Raw genomic sequence first — 25,054 nt, forward strand, 5'->3', positions numbered from 1 at the left:
AGTCCCGGCTATAGCAGTAGAACCAACACCTGAAGACCCATCACCTGAAGAAGCAGAGGCTACAGGTGTAGCACCAGTAACAGTGCGTGTAGGCCTGGCCTCAGAACCTGAAACAATATCGTCTTCAGCAAGGCCTTAATCCTTGCAGATTGCTTTAGATGCAGCCAAATGTCAAGTTGGGGGTGGTTTCGGAATACTCTGGATAGAGTATTTCTGAAGGATAGATCACCTAATTTTCTTGACAAAAGAGAAGTGAAAGGGCCGACTGCATTCTGTGTCTTCTTTAGTCCCTTATATCCTAGGGAAAGGAGACTACAAGGCGACCCCATCAGGGAATTGCTATTCCCCAATTATTAGTTTGAGTTTGGCACTGGTATTGCAATGGTTAGGGAGACTATTGGGAATGGTTTCTTTTTTATGTTGCAATGAAAACAACCCCTTTTTTTTTACAGATCAAACTTGACACTAGATAAGGGTGGATTGCCCTATGGAGATGCACCTCTAGAGTATCTCCTTTTCGTTATCCTCTATCTTTCGACACAAAGAAAGACTTGGCGAATCTGAAAACTAGTCCAATACCCTTACGTTTGGGTGGGTCTGTGTTGAATTATGCTCAACAATTTAGGGCTCACGATTTTGGCCTGAGATTACTTGCAGTTCTCTCTATTTTCCCCTCTCCCTCTCAGTGTGGTGTGTGTGAGGGTTGCTCTCTCCTTCCATTTCTGTTCATTTCCGCTGTACTTATCACAATTGCATGCCTCCACAGGCTTCTAAGTCAAGGTGGTACCATACGTTAGGTACCATATGTACAGCACGATTGCTAGTACGTTGTCCTGTGTGGAAAAAAAATTAAGGCACGTAAGGTATGCCAGCTTTGTAAGTTTCCAACAGAGGAAAGGGAGAGAAGGGAGAGGAGGAGAAAGAGAGGAGAGAGGGACAAAATACTAGTGACTATCCATAGAATGTAATGATTATTTGCCATCAACAATCAATTACATTCTACCATGATTATTGATGTACATACATCATATATGGAACTAAATAATACGCTCCAAGATTCCACTTGAAAATGAAAGCTCAAAGTTGAAACCTTCACGCTGGTAGGTCCTATTGTCTGCACACATCCACCACACTTCATCATATTCTCATACATCACACACCCTCATCAACCTCTCTCAAGTTTAATTATTCCTTATGCCCCCTCCCCAACACACACCCGTAACTAATTAATTGATTTTTCACGCTGGGGGGTCCTATTAGAATGAGATTGTAGAGGGGGCAAAGCTGGGGGGGAGGAGGAGGAGGGGGCGGAATTGGGGGAGGAGGAAGAGAAGGGGCAGGCAGGGGCTGCCTCGGGGGGAGGAGCAGCCGGGAGTATTCCGAAACCACCCCCGACTTGACATTTGGCTGCATCAAAAGCCGGGAGAGGGGAGGAGTAGCCGGGAGAGGGGAGGAGCAGCCGGGGGGAAAGGAGGAACAGCCGTGGGAGGGGAGGAGAGCCTGGGGCAGGAATGCCGTGGGGGGGAGGGGCTGTCACAGGGGGCAGGGACAGCCGAGGGAGGGCAGGAGAGCCCGCAGGGAGGGCAGGGGGGACAGCAGCCCGCGAGGAGGAGAGGGAGGCAAGGCAGGGGATGGAGAGAGAGGAGTGGCTGAGAGCTGAGGGGAGAGCTAGGGGGCAGCGGGGAGCTAGGTGGGGAGGAGCAGCAGCTCATTGATTTTTCAACTTCAGTCTTGGGCAATCCAGTCCACTTCAAGGAGCAGACCAGCTGCCATGCAGAGGAATGACTGTTTGCAGAAAGAGAAGATATCAGGTCTTCACATATTCTAGGAGCACACGAAGGGGAAGATCTACCCCATGTAGAAGAATGGATTGTGTGCAGAGGAGCAGCAACAAGACAACAATCAAGAGCAAGCACTGCCTTACGATTGGCTGTCCAAGGGAGCCACAGGAAGGCTTGATTTCAGGGTACCACTACGCAGCCCACACAAGCTCTAGGAGAGCAACACAAGCTGAGTGTTTTTCAGGTGCCACAAGGAGGTAGGAAAACAGTTTTGGGGAGCCAATAGGGTCCACATCCAGTCAGCACCCTGCTGATAGAGGGTGGTACATTGTTCTCATATTTAGTATATGATTTCGTCCACATTATACAAATATATATTGTTGTTTCTACATCTCTCTCTAGCACAGTTCGTTTACTGTTTGCACGTCTACACTATACACCTCACGGAAAGACTTGCGTGTTTCATGGGCGGGAGCATTGGCCTTAGCAAGCAACCTCCACCCTCTGTTTTCTAACAAATGCTCCACAAAAGTGCACAGAAATGTCCACAAAAGCAGCTCAACAGCTCCAAAATTCACAGCCTCAACTCAGAAATGCACAAAAGCAATAGTCGCCCGAAATGTGCCTTCAGAGAGATGATTGGTTGACTGTTTGAGATTCAAAACAAGAACAGTTTATCTCAGATGTTGTGCAGCAAACATCAGCTCCAAACGGCTGAAAACAGCTTCAAAAAAAGTCGTGCAGCAGAGCAGCAGGTCTAGGAACCTCCTGGAGGAGGCACAGTGTAGAAAATCTGCTCAAAACAGCTGCAGGAACAGTCGCTCAGGCAGGAAACAGCACCACACAGCTTCAAACTGTTATAGATCAAGTCACACTGGCAAAAAGCAGGTGCAAGAAGCTCCAAAACAGGTTGCAAGTTTGCAGTCAAGCTGCTGCAGGTGGCGGCTGGTCCTGGACAGTTTGTTTGCAGCAGTTGCTAACCCTTTCTCACAACAAAACTCTTCCAAACAGGGTGGAAGTGGGGCAAGCAGGTCTGGGACACTGCACTGATACCACTTAAGGGTTGCGAGGAAGCAATGGAGCAGCAAAACAAAGCTGGAGAGTTAAAAAACGAGCTGTGTTATTGCAGCAGCACTCAAGTGCAAGAAGAAGTACAACTGAAAGTGATGGAACATCACTTTGAGGGCTAAAACCAAAACCTAGCTCAGTCAACCGATGGGGCAAAAATTAAGTCTAAGGGTCAACTTTATCCAAGTGAACTAATAGTGTACAAAGTACGCACCAGCACACAAATTAGCCTACAAGGCCATACCAAGGGCTAAAACCTATCACAGGTCTCCACCTCTGGCTAAAATACCTTGTCCCTGCAATCCCTACAGCTCTAGATGTGCTCCAAAAAGGTGCCTAAATTAGGACCAAACAGTCAGCCAGATCTGCACAACCCTACAGCATAGAGCGGCTAGGTTTGCTCATAGATGAAGTCATCAGGGCAATGCAGAAGAGTCTACATGATGATGATGCTTATGCCCCGAGGAGACAATCCATGATGATGATGTTTACTACTATTGCACAGCATATGCTACTCTCATTTTGGCTTAAACAATATTATCTGTGTTTTTTATACTTGTTGAGATTCTATTGAGGTGTTGTCTCTAGAGATAACGTCATTGCACACACTTATAGGTCTTATAGGCCCTTGCAGTCTTTAGCAGACCTTAATACGCCTCTCTTTCTATATAGCATGGCTTACCTCAATTGCAAGCCTGTAGGAGCAAAGGTTACTTAGCCGTTCTTTCTCATTCCTAAGCCTATCTTCCTTCTTTGATTCTATAGAATCATGCTAAAATAGGAGAGGGAATGATAGACTTGACATACCGTTAACAGTGCCTCTCCAAATGAGCCGCAATAACACCATAACTTTTGTGAGTCACATCATAAATCAAATATTCTATTATATAATTCAAACCCCCGTTAAAAACACTTCTTGCACAACCATGAATTGCTATGCTATTATACAAGTAACCCTTCTAAGTTACGATTTTGCATACGATTCTAATTACATCCTGATAAGCACATCCTCTTTATAACGCAATTCAATTGCTACCAAAATATGGCCCCTTGCCATGTAGCAAGGATCCTATGTTTATGAATTCAAAGCCAAAGCATCAATGGAAATAAAGGAGAGTGTTTTCAAGCTTGCATCCCTTTATCATTCAGCAAAATCTAAACAAAATCCAAACCAAGCACAGGATCAACAAGCCTCTTCTCCAGAGGCAAAAATAGCATTTGCTACAACACCATGATAGGTCACTTACAAACACAGGAGGAGCCTCCTCCCCCTCTTCGCCTTTCCAAAACTTCACTTTCCTAAAGAAGATTTCTGCACTGCTTTTAGGTACATCACCACGATCTGCAGTTCTCAATTCAAGATACCAAATCGTCAGCAATGTATAACATCTATCCAGCCTACTTGAACCCACACACCACAACTTTTTCTTGCCCCCTCTCAGCCCCCTCTTCAAGATCAGTCAAGATATAGAATTATTACAATTATTTTCCAAGAGGGAACACATGCTACATACAATACACAAAATTACTATACCCAAAAGATAGACGAAGATAGAAGATCAACTTGGACTGAAAAAAACATACACGGATACTACCAGAAAATTACGATACTTACAATCTCTAAAAATAATATTGTCTCCTCGCAAGGACAATAAAAAAAACTGAGAAATCATGACATATGAAGTGCGGAAGGCACATAAACTGTGCCCACGTGGCCCCCTTGCAGTCGTACGTTTGTTCTTCCTTCTTTACAAGAGTTGTAAACACACACTAGTTTAACTCCGGTCCTTTAACTTGGATGGGCATTCCAAAATCAAGCCATTGAGATGTTTGCCTGCGTTCCCACCTCAACTGCAAACAAAAACACATGAGAGAGAAGGAACGATGCTTCATAATGCATGAATATTCAGCCAATGAAAAGGATCAAGCAGCATCCCTTCACTAAATTCAGCTCTAAATAAAGGCAGCATTCCGCACACTTGCTACCATACATCAATTAAAGGAATTTTTAAGATAAAAGAATGACAGTTAATTTGCAACCTCTCAACAGCATTAAATCCTATATACATGCTTTTGATAGCTCTTACCAAAACTCTATATGGTCTAAGCTATGCCATTAATGTAGAAAGAACGGCATTCACTATGTGCAAACACTGACTAAAGGTTTTAGTATCCCATCTTTCAGTAAACTCTTCAAAACTAGGAATGTCATACTAACTGTCGCTATAGTGTTCACAAGGATCTCTCCAACAAACAATTATCCGCAATCTATGTAGAAAAGAAGGAAATTTTCCCTCTTGACGTGCCTTTCAAAAGCACAACAGTTTTAATGGTCCTTCGACCAAATTAGCACCTCTTTGTCATCAAACTCTACTCTCATCTTATTTTAAGTTGTTTGACTAATGGATAGTAAATTCTTACAAAGACTACCTTTTCTTCTCCCATGTCAGTCTTGCAGCTCCAGACAGCAGCAAATCATAGACTTCTTCATAAGAGAATAAATGATTGGGAACGCCCACAACCGTGACCTCGACTTTTAGACATATCATGTTGGCAAGACCCATTTGCGAGCCTCGCAAGCAGTCGACCCATTTGGATACCATCGTAGCAACCTCATAACATCAAGTAACATCACATCGCCCCCAAGCACACCTTGCAAAGAGGAGTTAGGTGCACCAGCGACAGATCTTTGATATGTTCCAAAGACATCAAGACTCTCAATGGGATCCTAGTCAGGCCCACATATAGCTCAAATCACGCACCTCAGACACGAGACAAGCCATGACATGACACGACAAGATTTACTCCCAACTAATAGAGGGCTCTCTCAAAGTCCGTGTTATTTACTCTAAGCTTTCGTGTAGCAATTCATCAATAATTTTTCCTTTGGAGGTGTGCTCGACACCCTAGTTCTCCCCCATGGGTATGTTGTAGGCTCACGGAAGCAAAAGGATGCATAAGAGTGGAGCAAGAAGTGGAAGCCGTCACATCAACTAGAAGGAAAATGAAAGTACAAAGTACTATAAAAGAGAACCCTAGGACCTAGTGTCCTAGTGGTACCACTAGTACTAGGTGTCATAAGACACTAAAAGTACTAGGTGACCTAAGTGCCAATAACTAATGCTACATGGTGTGAGAGAATGGAGAGTGAGAGAGAGCAAGAGAGAGTGAGAGCTTGAGAGCTGAAAGCTGAAAGCTGAGTTGCAATAGAAGAGTGTGAAGAGTACAACTCAATGAGTGAGAGAGAAGGTTTTGTCCTAGTGACAAAACCTTAGTAGTCACTAACCATAGTTAGTGAACTAACTGCGGTTAGGGGAAAAAACCTCTTAAAGAGGCAAAAGTGCCCCTAACTAGCTTATTAAATTACATTGGTCACTGCTAAATTATATCTATAATTCTAACACCCCCCTGCAGTGCCAATGTCATGTACAAGGCGGATCAATCACCAAACGGATATAAGTTCAGGGCCCTGCGAAATGCCTCAAACTTTTCACGTGGTAGTGCTTTGGTGAAAATATCTGCAACGTTGTCATGTGTGGACACAAAGATCATACTGATCTCTCCTGCATGCAACTTCTCTCTGACGTAGTGATAGTGAACCTCAATGTGCTTCGTGCGAGCATGAAACACTGGATTCTTTGCCACTGCAATGGCACTCTGACTATCAGTGAGAATTGGAGAAGGACCCTCCAAAGACAGATGAAGATCAGCAAATAGACGTCGCAGCCAGACACATTCAACTGTTGCTGTGAAAGCTGCCCTGTACTCAGCTTCACATGATGAGGTAGCCACTGTAGACTGTAGAGTGGCTATGGGCTTACAATCATGCATGTTAAATCTGTCCAAGAGTTTCTGAACATACTTGGACTGAGACATAACAGTGCCACGTCTCTCATGAGAGAACTGGATCCCCAAATAAAAGTGAAGCAGCCCCAAATCTGACATGTCAAAGTTGGTCTGCAAATCAGCTTCGAAATCTGCAATTTTGTCTTCATTGGACCCTGTGAGCAGTAAGTCATCGACATAAAGAAGGATGACTAAAATTTCCCCCCCATCCATCTTGATGTAGAGGGTGCTCTCAATAGGACTATTGTGCAGCCCCTTGCTGGTCAAAAAGGCATGGATCTTGGCATACCATGCACGAGGGGCCTGTTTCAGCCCATATAAAGCTTTGTTGAGCTTGCATACTTGAAGTGCATTTGCTGTAATTTCAAAGCCCGGAGGTTGTTTGACATACACCTCTTCCAGCAAGTCCCCATTTAAGAAGGCTGTTTTTATGTCCAACTGATGAACATTCCACTCAAAATGTGCAGCCATTGCAATAACTGATCGGATGGTGGTCATCCGGGATGTAGGAGCGAATGTCTCCTCATAATCTATGTCCTTTTTCTGAGCATAGCCTTTAGCAACCAGCCTTGCCTTATATTTGTCAATGGAGCCATCTGGCTTCCGTTTGACCTTGAAAACCCATCATGTGCCAATGGCATGTTTACCCGGTGGCAAGTCTACAACATCCCAAGTCTGATTTTTTGCAATGGACTGCAACTCATCCTGCATGGCATTCATCCAATGCACATTGTCCTTTGCCTCTTCGAATGTGGCAAGCTCCTCCTCATCAAGAAGAGTACCTGCATATGCTGATTCCACTGAATTAGCACCTTCCATGTGCCTTGCTGCACTGCGAGTCCTGCCAGGTAACGGAGCATCAATTTTACTCTCCCTGAGAGTCTGTAACAGCCAGTTTGGGACTGTTTTTACTACATGTATGTCTGCAATTTCTTGCTGCACCACCTATTCCACTGCCTATGGAGGGGGCAAGACATCCTGTGGCGGAACTAAAGCATCTGGAGGTGGCTGTAAATTCTGATTTGCATCAGAAAAATCAGCAAGGGAACCGAAGGCAATGGGTAGCAACCCCTCAAAGACATTCTCTGAAGAAGAAGGCATTTGAAATTCAGCCTGAGAGTGAGCTGAATTTTCAGCAAATATCACATCTCTACTGACTATGATCTTGCGTGTAGCAGGATTGTAGAGACGGTACCCCTTGCTTTCTACACTGTACCCAACAAACTGTACCCAACAAATATACACTTAATGGCTTTATCTGACAATTTGTGCCTAAATTCAACTGGCACATGAGCACAAGCAAGGCATCCAAAGACTCGGAAGTGATCCACTGAAGGCTTTCTATCATTCCAAACCTCATAAGGAGTTTTTGTTTTTAAAGCTTTAGTGGGAGCCCGATTCAAAATGTAATTGGCACACATCAAGCCCTCAAGCCAGAATTTGTGAGGCATGTGTTTGCTTTTCAGCATACATCTGTCCATCTCCATGAGAGTTCTATTTTTCCTCTCACCTTTGCCATACTGCTGAGGGGTCAGCCTGACTGTGAGCTGATGCACAATACCCTTGCCTTTCAGAAAAGCATCAAATTCTGCAGACAAGTATTCCCCACCTCTATCTGTGCGCAATGTCTGTATCTTGAGTCCGGTTTCATTTTCAACCATGGCTGAAAAGTGTTTAAACACCGTGAACACTTCTGATTTGTGTTTCAGCCCAAAAACCCAAGTGAAATTGGAGTAATCATCAATAAATGTAACGAAGTTGAGATGACCACCCAACGATGGAGTCCTCATGGGACCACAGACATCACTGCGTATAAGCTGTAATTTGCGGACAGCTTTAACTGAACCATCCTTCTTGAAGGGGAGTCTATGCATCTTGCCTAAAATGCACCCTTCACAGGCATGTGGAGGAGGTATCTCAAGAGGTGGCAATGCATCAACCATGGAATACTTCTGAAGTGTCATCAAGCCGTTGTAATGCATGTGGCCATATTGAGCATGCCATAATTCTGCATTCTGCATGGCAGCTGTAGGGGTAGAAACTGCAAGAGCATGGGCTGCTCTTTTCTCCAAAAGATCAAGCTGAAAAAGCCCACGCAGCAGAGTACCAGATAACCTTAAGGCATAGTCATCTTCCCTGTCTCGGACAGCACATTTGTCATCCTCAAAGATGACCTGAAATCCAACTCTGTTAAGAGTGGACACTGAAAGAAGATTTTTGGTTATACCAAGCACATATAAGACATTTGAAAGTCTGAAAATTGAGCCATCAATGGCAGTGAGCTCAACATCTCCTGTGCCACGTACTGAATATGATGAGTTGTTGGCACAAGTGACTTTCTTACCAACGGGAGGTGGATGCAAGGAAGTAAAAAGACACTTCCTAGAAGTGATGTGTTTGAATGCACCGCTGTCAAAATACCAAGTGTTCAGTGTTTCATTGACACTGAAAGTAGATGCATCCGTAGAAGAGTCATAACTGCAAGTCAAAAATGCATATGTATCATCACTGCAAGTGGCTGTACTATCCCGAGCATCTGAAGCAGCCAGCCTAGAATCTGAAATGCAAGATAAAAAGGCATAATCCTGTCCAACAAAGTTGGCTGCAGCATCCCCACTGTCAGATGCATGAGGAGCTGAATCTGAAACAGCCATACCGGAGCTGTTTTTCTTCTCTTTTGCAAGCCTTTTCCTGAATTCTGCTATGTGATGACCTGGCTTCTTGCAGTAGTGACAAAAACCCTTCTTCTTGGGCTTACTTGCATCATTTTTAGCCTTTTGTGAAGGCTGTCCTGACCCACTGGAAGGCTGATTTACTGATGTCTTTTCCTGTCCCTTTGTTTTTTACTTAAACTTTGAGAGCATGGCTTGTTCACCTACACGTGAAGCCAAATTTTTCCTGGTCTGCTCTTCCTGAAGCAGAACTCCTATCAACTCATGAGAAGTGAGAGGATTTGCACCCCCCCTCAATGATAAGTTCAGCGAGGTATGAAAGCTGAGATAAGACTCAGGAAGAGAATTCAGAGTGGTTGTAATCATCTCTGAATCAGGAATAATTTCATCTATGTTTAACAATTGCTCTCTGAGATCCTGTAGCTTTGTGAGGTGGACTGACATGGAGTCACCCTCTTCCATATGTGTATTACTTAACTCTCTTTTCAAGAAAGATACCCTTGCATCATTCCGGGCTGCATACATGCTTTCTAAAATATCCCACGCTGCCTTCGAGATCTTACACGACCGGATATGCGGAATGATAAATCTTTTCACTGAAAGAGAGATGCATGACAAAGCTAAGGCATCCCGTGAATCCCATCTCTTCTGCTCTGGAGTAGTGACTGTAGCTGCACCAACAACTTGTCCTGCAGCTGCACCCTGTGCACGACCTCTTCCACCTCCTTGCTGGGGAGGGGTAGCAGGTGCAACATCTGCTGGTCGGATCTCACCCCCATTCACATAATCCCATAAATTGTGAGAAATCAGAATATTGCGTACCATGAAACTCCAAAGGGAGTAGTTGGTACCATCCAACTTGTCTTCCTATGAAAGACCACCGAACTGGAAGTCATTCTGATTTTGATGGGCCATATCTGAGAAAGAGATTTAAGCAGATACAAAACTGAATTCCCTTACTGGGAATGAAATGCACAACTCCCAAAAAACACAGCCAAGCACTGGCTGTAAATGCAACTCAGATTTCTGCCCTTGCACTGTCAGAAATCTGTCCAAGCATCAAAAACTCTCCAGAATCTGCCAAAAGTGCTTCAAAACACTTCAAGAAAGGCAGTATGAATTGAAATCTCCAAAATTGCTCTCCCAACACAAAAGCCCCAAAATAGGCCTGAAATTGCAACCGGAAAGGGGCAAATAGATCAAAAGCCCCAAATGTTGCAAGAATTGCACTCTGTCTGCAAATGCCCCAAATTTCACTGCAAGATTGCAGTGTAATTACAAAATCCCCAAATTTCTTCAAGAAATTGTACTGCAGAACTGAAAGCCCCGAATTTCGAGCTTGAAATTGCAACCAGAAAGGGGCAGAAGTATAGAAAGCCCCAAATTTTGCAATTTCAGCACAAAGCCCCAAATTTCAGACCAAATCCGCAATGTTTGCTCCTAGTGTAGCTCCGAAATTACAAAATGATTGCAATGTCTGCAACAAACAAAATGCCCCAAATGTACTCCCAAAAAACTGAGCCAAACAATGGCTGTCTGCAAAATGTGCCTGCCAAAGATCACCTGCAAGTTTCTCCTGTACGGAATCAGAGGACTACCTACTATACGTTGTGTGGATAAAAAGGAAAAATATTTTTCACTTGTTGCATGTTGCTGGGTGAGTGCATAGCTATGTACATAGCTAGTTGGTTGTGGAAATGAGCTGTGGGTAGCCTCATGATGGACTCCACACTGATGACATATTGTCTTGAGATGGAAGACGCTTCTACATGGACTTCTGGGAGATAATGAAGTGCAGTGTAGGATCACCAGATAATCCAAAGTATGATATTCAGAGTGTGATGGGGTTTTGTTGTGGGATGACATACGCCTTTCATGGTTGTCCCGAGTTCTCTCTATATGAGGGCATGAACTAAATGCTAAGTGTTGGTGGCATGCAAGTGAGTGAGTGCCTAACTAGAACCATATGGGCATTAAGAGCTTTGGTATAGTTAGAAGGATTGGGAGAGTGGTAAAAAGCATGGAATGACGTGTCTATAGTAAAAAGGTATCCATGCAGGTGGCTACGTGACGACGAGGCGAGGAGGTTCTGGAGGGCGAGGTGGCGACTGCAAGTAGCATGCTACGAGGAGAGGGTGAGCTGGGGGGGGGAAGCCGGAGGTCGGTGTGCTCCAGGGAGAAGGAGCTCAGAAGGAGCTTGAAGACCGGACGAGCTAGGGGTACACGACAGTGGGGAATCCCTCAACAGAGCTTGGTGAGGACAACAGGACTGTCATGGGCTGATGGAAAAGGATTGAGAGCAAAAGAGTTGAGGGACTCGAAGTGATGAGCGATCAGTTTCAGGAGGTGGCGTCTCAATTTTAAAAGGCTGTTGGTATCACGTAAGGGAGTCTGTGAGCTAGTATGCTCTGTGAAAGTAAAGAAGTTGCGATGGCAGACTACGTCAAGAGAAAATAACATTGATGAAGAAGACTTGTGAGAAGAGAAGCTGTGAGGTTACAAGGACTGTGTGGGCTAGGAGGACCTCATGAGACGACGGAGGTCGTTTGTTCTGCAAGCTGGGAGATCTTGAGACGGGGATAGTGTCTTTGAGGAGGGACTCTTTTTGATAGAGCGAGGAAGCTTTTGGAGTGGCGACGCGATACAGAAAGAAGAGCTTGAGGGAAGACCGGACGAGCTGGGGGATCACAAGGAGGAAGCGCAGGGAGTAAAAAAAGGAAAGTGGCTGAGTAGTGAAAGTGTGGATAGAAGGAGGCGTGATGATCTGAAAGCTCCGAACGGAAGGGGAGGCTGCGTTATGGGCTGTGATCACTGGAGGGGTGACGGAAGGGTGGTCGTTGCCTTAGCTGGGAGTCCGGCTGGGTGTGGCAAGTTGTGAATGAAGGGGTCGTTGGGCACACATAGCAGAACTCCGTGAGCAAAAGCACGCTATGCAGTTCATAGCAACCCGGGTGATACGTGAGTTTAGAGATGGAGAGGCTCTCGTTGATAGGAGTTTCTGAGCAAGTGAATAGCAACCAAGAGCGGCCGGGACGTGAGCTTGAAGAAGGAGCAGAGGTCGAGGAATTTTAGAGAGTGTAGATTTCAACCAAGTTCACGATTGCAGGTTGGGCGGAGCTGGGTGACAGTGACCATTAACTCCATGAACTATGTGAGCAACTATGTGAGCAAGAGAAGGGTAGTAATGCTGTGATCATCCCATGAAGGAGAGGCGATGAGTTAAAGAAGGCGGATAATCACGTGATTTGGTGGATGAGCCAATTATCGGAGGCGAGCTGATGGCGAACACAAGCATAGGGGCAGACGCTACTTTCTGAAGGGCTATGCTTTTATCCGAGAACTTGGAACAACACAAGAGAAAGAGAGCAGGAGAGCTCTCGGAGGATGACGGGAGAGTAAAGGAGGGAGGCTGGCATAAAGATAAAGGGGTACGCTGGGAGGAAGGAATCAAAGGGAGAAGGAACCGCACAAGAGAGGCTCACAGTGTAGGGGAGCTTGGTGAGCAAGAAGGAAGCAATGGAAGAGGTACGTAGGTTGATAGAGATGAAGGCCGTTTGGAATGATGCTTGACAGTTGAGCTGTAGCAATGGCTGTCGGGAGCTTTCGAATGGGAGAGGATCTCAACCACAGAGGCTTGGATCAATACTGTGGATACAAGAGGGCCGTGAGTTGGTATGCTTTGTAAGGGAAGCTTGTTTTCTAGAGAATCTGAAGGCCTAGTGAGCTTGAGCTCAGTCATCAGTAGGAGCTTGTGTTGGGCTGTGTGGTCCACTAGGTTCTTTTTGAGTTTCTTTGGCTTCCGGGGAAGTGAGGCCAGAGTGTGAGTTGTATTAGAAGGTATATGTAGAGAAGGATGTTGAATGAATGCCTTTGGCCTTGTGATAGTGTTGTTCGGGTGTTTTAAACGTGGATGAGGGTGGCTGTGAAGGCGGATTAGGCTCTACTGCTTTTGTCCATCCAACGTAAGCAGGTCCAGTACGGAAGTACGGATGACAGTACGAAGAACTCCCTTTCCTGGAATAAGCAGTAGATAGAATTCCTTTAGGACTGCATGCCCATTCAGAGTCAAGTTTGAGACTAGATTCACGAAACTCTGGCACTAGAAGGTGTTGGGGTAAAGGCACATTGCCAACCCTTCATTAAAAGATAGGACACCTATGACTGTCTTAAGACAGTCATAGGGTAAACCTAATCCTAATAAAACACAAGTGAGTTTGTGGTGTGGCTCATCATTCTTTCACACCCGCACTTGAGTGTTTCTCTCTCACTCTCACTCTCTTGCTCTTCTTCCCCCTTCACTCCCTTTCAACTGGTATCAGAGCCATTCCCCTCCACTCCCTAGCCTACCCACCCCCCTTCCGTACGGACGTATGGACAGCGCCGTACGACCGTACGTCATCCGTACAGTCGTACGGACGGACTTCGAGCGAGCGCGGGTACGGCGGCGCAGCAGATCTTGGCGCAGGGCGGCGGCGCATTTCCAAGCTAGGGCGCGAGCATCGTTTTGGCGCGGGCCCTTCCCTTGTCCAACAACTACTAGCTGCTCTTCTGTGCAAGAGCAGCCTGTGCACAGCATCAGGCTGCGCGAAACCAGAGCGCGCAGCGCGCTCAGGTACGGTTATCCGTACCTGTTGTACGGATTCCGTACAGAAGTCGTACTGCCGTACGGATCTCCACAGCGCAGGTACAGGGAGCTGTTTTTTCGATTTTTGTGCAGCAGGGAGGTACATTATTTCGGTTTTTCGGGATCTGTGTCCGAAGAAATTTCTTTTTCTTTGGATCTAGCTGTTGTACAAGTACAGCAAGTACGAAAGTACAAAAGGCATTTTTTGTTTGGGGAAGAAAGAGAGTTGAAACAGCATTCTGCTCTTCATTCCTCTTGATTCAGGGTCATTTTTCAGTTCACAAAACTGTCTTATCTTGAAAGTACAGCACGTACTTTCATTCATCTCGTGCTTGAGGTGAAGGAACCACAGTGTGTGGTTGATTGCACAGTTATTCTGTTCTGGGAATGTAATGCCTTGATTTTGCAAGAGGACATATGCTTTTACTGGGTTTGAATCTCAGTTTACAGGTGAGCAGATCATAGGGCTTTTGCCCGGAAGGTGATGCATTGTATGCCTTGAGGCAGTGTGGTGCCAGAGAGCACACATTTGTCTTGATTTCCGCAATGTCGAGGTGACATTTTCTTGCACGTCACATTTCTTGTGCCACACTCAGAGAAAGGTTCCTCATTGAGTGTTTGTACGTTGGGATCTGTGTATGTCATTTCTACACAGGGCAGTATATGCATTACATTGGTGGATGATTTTGTCAGAGAGATTTTCATATTGCATGCTACCTCAGTGTTGAGGTGTTCTCCACTTGATTCAGGTGTCAGATCAAGGGGCTTTTGCCCAGACTTTGTTTGATAGCACTTGGGTTACCGACAGAGATCTTCAGATGCATTTTCTCCCCTTGGTATAAGGGTGATTGCTTGGGATTTATTCCATTTACTGTTGCAGGTTATGTGACAGGCTGAAGTGTCATTTTTTTTTGGGGTGTTTGCCAAGTGGTTTCTGCAATTTAACTCAGTGCAATACCTCATCTGAGGTGGGAGAAGTGATCAGTACAGTCAGTACAGCAGTGTTTACAGCAGTGTTTGTGGTTTGTCAGATGATTATGCACTGTTGAGCACTTGTTGAGCAGCTGCAGCAGTCTGAAATTACTGTCTTTATGCCTCTTTGAGCACAGTACAGTGTGTCAGAAGGTACAGTATTTGCAGGGTCATTTACTGTTTTGCTGCAGATTTTCCTGACAGTAAAAACAACACCATTGAGAGTGCTTCTGGCTCTTGAATAGAGCAGGTTTTTCTGAGAAATCAGAATTTTTATTCAGTCTTTTTTACTTCCAGGGAGTCAGGTACTTTCCTTATTTGATATGGCATCAGGGGGAAGTGATTCTTCGATTCTGAACATAAAGAAACTGGAAGGAGCACACAACTATGCATTATGGGCAGAACAGTGTTTGAATGTACTTCTGTTAAAGAAGATTTCTAAGCCCATAAGGCTGAAGGGTGTCAAGCCATCTGACATGACAAATGATGACTGGGAAGAGCTTGATTTGTCCGCAAGGGCAGCTATCATGCTTACTATTTCTGATACTCTTGTGTTCAATGTTCAGACTGAAAAGACCTCTTATGGCCTATGGCAGAGGCTAGCAGAGTTATATGCCCAAAAGAGTTCAGCCAGTAAGGTTTATTGGTTGAAGAAGCTGGTTGATCTTCGCATGAAGGAAGGTACACCTATGACCTCACACGTGAGTGAGTTCAATGCCATCTTTACACAGCTTATTGCACAGGGACTGAACCTTGATGAGGAGTTTAAGGCTACTTTCTTGTTGTGTACCCTCCCTGAGAGTTGGGACACTTTCAAGACCACCCTGTCAAATTCAAATGTCATTCTTATGTATGCTGATGTGGAGAGCTCTCTCCTTATGGAGGAGATGAGCAGGAAAAATAATGCGGGCAGCAAGTCTTCAAATGCTTTGCAGGTACAGGATAGAGGCAGGACTCAGCAGAAGGGGAGATCTGCTAGTAAGTCCAAATCCCGCAGTCAGTCCCGTGGCAAAAAGGATATTGAATGCTTTTACTGTGGCAAAAAGGGACATGTGAAGTCTAAGTGCTTCAAGTTCATACGGGATCAGAAAGCCAAGAAGGCTGAAACAAAGGATGCAGGCAGTGGAAGCAAAGGCAAAGGCAAGGCCAAGGTAGATGACTTGGATGCAGTGAATGTTGCAGCAGAGGACAGTAACAGTGACAGACATGAGGTATTATGTTCTTCTGCTGTAATTGCACATACCTTGGTTATTGATGACCATGACATGCACACCTGGCTCTTGGATTCAGGTGCTTCTTTTCATGTTACTCCTCATAGGGAGTGGTTTACTTCCTACACAGGTACTCATGGAGTTGTTCACCTTGGGAACAACTATGCATGTCAGATTGCAGGGATTGGCAGTATACAGATAGTGTTTCCTGATGGACGCACATTTATGCTTGATGGTGTTCGCCATGTGCCGCAAATCAAGAAAAATCTGATTAGCACTGGCTTGTTGGATGACAGTGGTTACCACACCACATTTGGGGATTCCAAATGGGTGATTACTGATGGCCAGGTTGTAGTGGCTGAGGGTTTTAAGAGTGATACCTTGTACCCTCTTTATGTTTCCAGTGTAGGTAATCATGTTGTTGCCATAACCGAGCTACCAAAGGTTTCATTGTGGCATAGCCGGTTGGGACACATGTCCGTTAAAGGAATGCAAGAACTGTCACGTTTGGGTTATCTGCCATCTCTTTCTTTTTCAGATTTGCCTACTTGTGATCATTGCATATTTGGCAAGCATTCTGTGACTCCTCATAAGAGGAGAACTCCCCAGAATAGAGCACCGCTTGATCTAGTGCACACTGATATGTGTGAGATGCCATAGTTATCACTAGGGGGTGCAAAGTATTTCATTACTTTTATTGATGATGCCACACGCAAAGTGTGGGTCTATTTCTTGAAGCATAAAAGCGATGCCTTAGATGCTTTCAAGAAGTTTGTCGCTCAGGTTGAGAATCGGACAGGTCGCAGGCTGAAATGCCTCAGATCCGATAATGGAGGTGAGTATGTGTCACATGCTTTTGTGCAGTTTTGCGAAGCTAAGGGCATCAAACAGGAACTCACAGCCCCTCATAATGCATCTCAAAATGGTGTAAGTGAGCGAATGAATCGAACTATTCAGGAGAAGGTTCGATGTATGTTGTCTTATGCTGCATTACCCCATGGCTTTTGGGCAGAAGCCGTGCAAACAGCAGTTCACATTATTAACAGGTCGCCAAACAAGGCTTTGGAGTTGAAAGTGCCAGAGGAGGTGTGGTCTGGTAAGCCACCCTCATATAAGCACTTACGTGTATTTGGCTGCGAGTGCTTTGCTCATGTACGCAAAGAACTACGCACCAAACTGGATCCAAAGTCTATCAGATGCATCTTTATGGGTTATGGTGACGAAGGTGAAATGGGGTACAGGTTATGGGATCCCGTTAAACGGAAGATTATACGCAGCAATGATGTCATCTTTAAAGAGGATAGTGTACACAAGGAACCCGTGCAACCTGTGGAATACAAGAGGGTTATTTATGATGATGTTGGACAGCAAAGAATGCCCTTTTATATGCAGCAGCAGGCTGCTGCAAATAACCCTGTTCAAGAGGGTATACAGGCTGAAAATCAGCCAGATAATTTTGCCAATGATGCACCACTGGATATGCCAGCAGATGGGGCTGTAGAACAGCCAGATATGGTGGTACAGCCACCCGTCATGCATGAAGAACAGGCTGGACAGCAGCCTAATCCGGAACATTTTGTTAGGAGGAGCTCCCGTGTACAACGGCCTCCTGCCAGGTTTGTTCCAGGCCAATAATGTGGCTGATTTTATCATGCTGACAGATTGTGGTGAGCCTTCCAGCTTCAAGGAAGCTATGGGAAGAACAGAGAAAAAGAAGTGGGAGAAAGCCATGCAATCAGAAATGGACTCCCTACTTCAGAATGATACATGGGACTTGGTGCAGTTACCTGCAGGCAGAAAAGTTTTGCCATGCAAGTGGGTTTACAAAGTCAAAGTGGATTCAAATGCTTTACCGAGGTATAAGGCCAGATTGGTTGCCAAGGGATTTAAGCAGGAGAAGGGCATTGACTTTGATGAGATTTTTTCCCCTGTAGTCAAGATGACTACTTTGAGAACAGTGTTAGCTCTTGTTGCTCATGACGACATGGATTTATGTCAGATGGATGTGAAGACAGCTTTTCTTCACGGAGATCTCCATGATGAGATCTATATGAGTCAGCCAGAGGGATATGCTGTTAAAGGGAAAGAGCAGCTTGTGTGTAAGCTCAAGAGGAGCTTGTATGGACTCAAGCAGGCGCCAAGGGAATGGTACAAGAAGTTTGATGCCTTCATGCAGTCCCAAGGGTATCATCGGTGTGAGACCGATCATTGCTTGTACACCAAACGGGCAAAGGATGGCATTTTGATGCTACTCATTCTATATGTGGATGACATGCTTATTGCCAGTAAATCTCAGCATGAGATTAGTGCTTTGAAGAAACAACTGCATAAGTCTTTTGATATGAAAGACTTGGGTGATGCAAATTATATTCTTGGCATGCGGATTACTCGTGACAGGTCCAAGGGACTTTTGTTTCTGTCACAAAAGGAGTATATTGACAAAGTACTGCAGAGGTTTAAAATGGAGGGGGGGAAGTCTATTAGTACCCCGTTGCCTCCACATTTAAAACTCAGCAGTAAGGACAGCCCCAGATCAGATGATGATAAGGCTGAAATGGCCAAGGTTCCGTATGCATCTGCAGTTGGATCTTTGATGTATGCCATGGTTGCCACTCGTCCGGATATTGCTTTTGCGGTGGGAGTCATCAGCAGGTATATGGCAAATCCAGGCAAGCGGCATTGGGAAGCAGTGAAAGGTGTCTTGAGGTATCTCAAGGGTACCAAAGACTTGTGCATATGCTATGGTAGGCAAGATGCATTGGTGCATGGTTTTACAGATTCAGACTATGCAGGGAATGCAGATAACCGGAAGTCTACTACCGGTTATATTTTCACATTTGCAGGAGGTGCTATATCATGGGTGTCTCGGTTGCAGAAATGCGTTGCACTGTCAACCACAGAAGCTGAATATGTTGCAGACACTGAGGCCTGCAAGGAAGCAATATGGCTTACTCGGCTGGTGGGAGATTTGGGCATTATAGGAGATATGCCAGTTTTGCATTGTGATAGTCAGAGTGCTATCATGTTGGCAAAGAATCCGGTCTTTCATCAGAAGACCAAGCACATAGAAGTGAAATATCATTTCATCAGGGAGGTACTGGAAGACAAGCGACTTGAGCTTGTGAAAGTGCATACTGATGATAATCCTGCAGATTTGCTCACTAAGAGCTTGCCTACAGAGCGGTTTGCACATTGCCGCCACATCATGGGATTAGGATGAGACCATTCTTACTTTATGGTCTTGTATACAGTAACTGTATATTGCTGTAATTTTTTATTCTTTTCTCCCCTTTAGGCACATTGGCCTTTAGGTGGGAGGTTGTTGGGGTAAAGGCACATTGCCAACCCTTCATTAAAAGATAGGACACCTATGACTGTCTTAAGACAGTCATAGGGTAAACCTAATCCTAATAAAACACAAGTGAGTTTGTGGTGTGGCTCATCATTCTTTCACACCCGCACTTGAGTGTTTCTCTCTCACTCTCACTCTCTTGCTCTTCTTCCCCCTTCACTCCCTTTCAGAAGGTGACCATGGCAGAGGCGTCACTACCAAGGCCCTTGTGGAGCAGAGCCCCAGCTTCCTTGGCCCTTGTGGAGTTGAGCCCCATGTTCCAAGGTCCTTGTGAAGCAGAGCCCAATTTCTTCATACCTTGGTACCACGGTTTTATGGCAGACGACATGGAGATGACACATCATGTGTCGAGGTTTCTAGTGATGTTATGCTTCTCAAGGCTCTCGAAGGAATATAGAATCATTCGTTCTTCCATCAAGGCTTGCCTTTGAATTGTGCTAAGAGTCCCTGTCCAGAATAACCTTGGTCCTTGCGGATGGTGGTGTTGCGTGGCTCAGGGTGATTGCAGAGTTCCTAGAGTCTTGCTCAAGGAGTTTCTTCTAGAGACCTTGGACAATGGTGAGTTTAGACAAAGGATCAAGGTTTTAGGCCTCTGAACACAGTGTCTTAGGTGCAAATAGAAGGAGCACCTAGTGAGAGTTTGCCCTCGTAATACAAGTTGTGCCTCCCGCACAGTCGAGAGGAGAGACGATAGGCCTCTCCGCACAGTCAAACAAAAACACGAGTCTTAGATCCCTTGGGTTAAGCCTTTCGAGGGGGATTGGACTCGTGTGGAACGTAAGAAGTCGAACAAGTTGTAAAGAATCGAAGATGCCATGCACATCCTTGACAGCCAGTGAGAATGAGGTCTCTTCCAACCTCAGGACGTCCTCGGACACCTCAGCATATTGTTCCCAATCGACTGATGAGACTCCTCTAGGGCCTTGTGTAGGTTGAGGTACCCTTGGTCCCTCTATTACCATCATCCGTCCCATCTCCTTGGCCTTCCTTCCCCCTTCAATCCCACCCCCAGTTGCCTCATCAAACCCTTCCCTTTGCCTTCTTCTCCCCCTTCCCTTTTGCAACCTCTCATTGCCCTTTTAATGTAGTTGGTGATCACACTCACCACCAGCCTTGCAATCCTTCCTTTTCCCAGCTTTGACTTTGACTCCCTTCCCTTTTCTTGTGTCTCAAAGAGCCCACCATCCTTGCTTAGGCCATTTGCTCGCTCTGGCCATAGCTCGGCTTTCTTGTCTCAATTCCAACTTGTATCTTTACAAAGCCATGATGTGGTCCCATTAGTACCGCAGCACGAGACAATTCTCCTTCATCTCAGTCCTAAGAACGGAAGCCTTATCCAGGATAGTCTCTCTCAAGAGGATTACCAAAAAGTGCGAGAGCCAAAAAAAGCGAGTGATACAAAACAATTAAAGATTTTATAAATCTCCTATTTGAGTAGCAAAAAATTATAATTTATTTAAAATTTCATATGTTTCCTTAATGCTAGACAGATAAATATGCATATAACTTTAAAGATAGTAACATTAATGACATCCTCATAGCATGTCTATCTCCTTTACTTATTCCAATACATCCAGCGTAGAGGCCTTTGAATCTCTAAGTAGATTTGTAGTTGTAAACCTGCTGCTGGTAATATCAGTAAGATTATCCTCTCCTACTACCAAGGACATAGATGTGTTGTCAATGCCATGCCATAAATATTCAAGCCAAATGCATTGATGGTAGCTAAGTAGTGGACAAAAATGGACTTGTCAGCATGTAATTGATGTTGGAATTGTTAGCTGACAATGTGTGACAATGCCTTCTACTCTTGGTAATATCACTAATATTATCCTCTCCTACTACCAACAACATTTTTGTGTTGTCAATGCCATGGCATAAATATTTAAGCCAAAGGAATTGATGGTATCTAAGCAGGGGGAAAAAAGTACTTGTCAACGTTGTAATTGATTTCGGAAAATTTTTTATCTTTTTTGGGTAGAAAAAGTTTTCGTTGTATTAGAATATCATCATCATAAATATTTACATGTTCTTTGGTAAAGAACAACCAGCCCCCATGGGAGAGTTTCATCAAAACATTTCTAAGAAATCTTCTTGAAGTAAAAAATAGTAGCAGCACAATCAAAAGAGAGAGACATAGGAGTCATCAGTGTCATTTGTATTGTCATCATTGAAGTAATCACTGGTGGCGACGAGCTATACGGCACTGTACGGCGAACCGTACAGTCTGACGACGAACTGTACGGACGCGATGTACGACGACCACGGCGAGCTGTACGGACGTGATGTACGACGCAAATACGGTACGACATGTACGGTACGGATTCCGTACAATCGTACGGGCTGTACGGACGAGGTGTAGCAGCGAAGCATGGGTTGTAGCTCGAGCTCAACAAGAAAGAAGTAGGGAGCTGGATCTAATACTCTGATACCAAATGTGAGAGAATGGAGAGTGAGAGAGAGCAAGAGAGAGTGAGGGCTTGAGAGCTGAAAGCTGAAAGCTGAGTTGCAATAGAAGAGTGTGAAGAGTACAACTCAATGAGTGAGAGGTAAGGTTTTGTCCTAGTGACAAAACCTTAGTAGTCACTAACCATAGTTAGTGAACTAATTGCGATTAGGAGGAAAAACCTCTTAAAGAGGGAAAAGTGCCCCTAACTACCTTATTAAATTACATTGGTCACTGCTGAATTATATCTATAATTCTAACACATGGCACATACCAAGGCCCAAAGGGCATCAATACGACCGAGAGAAGATGGCCTACAAACCCCCCTCCATGGTATGGGCTGAAGTATTCTAGAAACGCCTCAAAATACCTGGTATTTTCTGGTCATGGTGGCACATGTTCATCCAAAAGGATATAGCCACCTGAATGTACAAGGTATGCCAGATCATGTAACAAAGGAAACCAAGTGTAAAGCCTGTCGAAAGACTTCGAACTTGGGACGAGGAAGTGCCTTTGTAAACATATCTGCTATGTTGTCCTTTGTGGGAAGGTGGGACAACTCTCTGTCTCCTGCTGACGACCGCTCTTGAACATAATGATAGTGAACTTCAATGTGCTTGGTACGCGCATGAAACACTGGATTACACGCAATGGCCAAAGCACTCTGGCTGTCAGTGTAGACAATAGTGGAGGATGTCTTGAGAATACCAAGATCTATAAGTAATTGTCGACGCCAGACACACTCTACTGTAGCGGTGAAGGCTGCCCTGTACTCAGCCTCACAGCTGGATGTGGCAGTTGTTGGTTGCTTCTTGCTGAGCCCAGAGATACATGAACTACCAAGCAAAAAACAGTTGCCAGTATGTGACACTCTGGTGTCGCAACAACCTACCCAGTCACTATCCATGTAAGCATGCATGGTAAGTGAACCCTAATCACCATAGAAGAGGGCTAAATCCTGAGTGCCTCTGAGATATCTGAAGACTCTCTTCACTACCTGCCAATGCTATGGACTGGACATGTGCATGAACCTGTCAAGCTGGGATACTGCATACTATGAGTCAAGTCAGGTGTGGCATAAGTAAATGAGACATCCAACAACCTGTTGGTAAAGAGTGATATCACATGGTAAGCTCCCACCATGAGCTGAAAATTTGAAGCCAAGGTCCACTGGAGTAGAGATTGGCTTGCAATCCTCAAACTAAAAACAATCAAGGAGCTGTCCAATATACTTGGACTGGGACATCATAATACCCCCCTCAACATGAGCAAACTGAATGCCCAAATAATACTGCAACTGTCTCATGTCTGACATTTCAAAAGCTTGCAGGGCCCGTGATCAGCATGTCATCCACATATAAAATCAGATTCACTCCCACGGACATAAAGAGTGGGCTCTGTGGGGCTATTTTGAAAACCAAGAAGTAGTAAGTGTGCATGAATTTTAGCATACCATGCCCGGGGTGCCTACTTCAAACCATAAAGGGCTTTTCTCAGCCGGCATACCTTGTTTTCAGAGCCAACAACCTCAAAGCCAGGAGGTTGTGTCACATAAACTTCTTCCTGCAGATCCCCATGAAGAAAGGTAGTCTTGATGTCAAGCTGGTGCACTTGCCAATGGTGGTGCTGCAATGGCAATGACACATCTAATAGTAGTAATCCTAGAAGTTGGAGCAAAGGTCTCCTCAAAGTCAATGCCTTGTTGTTGGGCATACCCTTTTGCAACAAGACGTGCTTTGCGTCGATCTATGCTGCCATCAGATTTCCTTTTTAATTTATAGACCCACCAGGTACCAATGGCATGCTTGCCGAGAGGGAGATCTACTAATTCCCATGTATCATTTTTGTCAATAGATTGTAGCTCAACTCTCATGGCATCCATCCACTCTTTGCTGTCAAAAGCATCTTTATGGCACAAAGGCTCTTCATTGCAAGCTGTAGCGAGTGCAAACTCAAGAAAGTGACCATGCATCTGTCTATTCCCTGATCTTGTCTGGGCAGCAAGAGGTCCTCTTGATCTTGTTTGATGTCCCTTAATGTGTCAAGAAGCCATCTGGGAACTTGCCTTTGCTATCTATTGACAGCTCTTTCTTCAATCACTGCATCATGAATAGTGGGATCATTTTGTGCTAGAAGAGGAACCTGCAAATCAGCATGGGGTGCTGGCTGATCATTGCTTGTTGAAGGGCCCGCAGGAGGCTGATGTTGCTGGTCGAAATCCCCCTCTGAGGGAAGCAAAGGTAACCAAGAGTCAAAGGCATCAAACATGTCAACTTCTGGCTTAGCTTTGCAGTCCACAAGAGAAGCCGAACAGCAAAGATAACATCTCTACTAACAATAATCTTTCCAGTACTTGGTTGGTACAACCGATACCCTCTGCTCTCCTGGGTGTAACCAATAAATATGCATTTGATTGCCTTATCATCAAGCTTATGTCTCAGCTGAGATGGTACATAAACATATGCAAGAGACCCAAAAACTCTCATGTGTGAAAGTGAAGGCTTCCTACCTTTCCATGCTTCATAAGGTGTAACAGTCCTCAATGCCCTTGTAGGTGATCTATTCAACACATAGTTGGCACACATCACTGCATCAAGCCAAAATTTATTGAGCAAGGACTTGGCCTTAAGCATGCCTCTGGCCATCTCCGTAGTGGACATGTTCTTCCTTTCAAGAACAAGATTATGCTGAGGAGTGTAAGGGATAGTGCATGAGTGAACAATGCCCCGTGAAGACAAAAATGCATCAAGCTCCTTTGACATATACTCTCCCCCCCTATCTCTATTGAGGGTGACAAGCTTGCATCCTGATTCATTCAAAAGAGCAATGGACAGCCCATGCCCAATCATCCTGGAGAGCATGTGCATGTGAGGCATTGATTGTCAATCTTCTCCGAAGCAATGCGCTTTCTGCATTCTAAAATTTCATGCCTTGGCTTGCGACAATAGTTGCATCTTTTCTTCTTTGACTTATATGCTGTATTTTGAGATGCATTGGAGGAATTGCCATTGTTAGGCGCATATTTAGGCTTGCCCATAGGCTTGGAAGCCTTGCCTTTTCCTGGCTCCTGTGAAGCAAATGC

General features: G+C 44.9%; 1 protein-coding gene across 1 annotated transcript in view; it reads right to left on the bottom strand.

Moving 5' to 3' along the window:
* The window catches only part of LOC147894334 (Clathrin adaptor complexes medium subunit family protein), a 51,610-nt gene that overhangs the window by 20,089 nt on the left and 6,467 nt on the right, over nucleotides 1–25,054 (bottom strand). Inside the window, exons 2-3 of the mRNA XM_087384497.1 lie at nucleotides 4,465–4,700; nucleotides 4,097–4,191 (exon numbers count right to left, since the gene is read on the bottom strand). Of these exons, the coding sequence (XP_087240623.1) occupies nucleotides 4,097–4,191; nucleotides 4,465–4,522 (153 nt within the window). The 5' untranslated portion in view covers nucleotides 4,523–4,700. The remainder of the gene's footprint in view (nucleotides 1–4,096; nucleotides 4,192–4,464; nucleotides 4,701–25,054) is intronic.

This window comes from Dipteris shenzhenensis, chromosome 14 (assembly GCF_047967505.1).
Source record: "Dipteris shenzhenensis isolate YYH24624 ecotype China chromosome 14, Dip_SZ_1.0, whole genome shotgun sequence".
NCBI lineage: Eukaryota > Viridiplantae > Streptophyta > Polypodiopsida > Gleicheniales > Dipteridaceae > Dipteris > Dipteris shenzhenensis.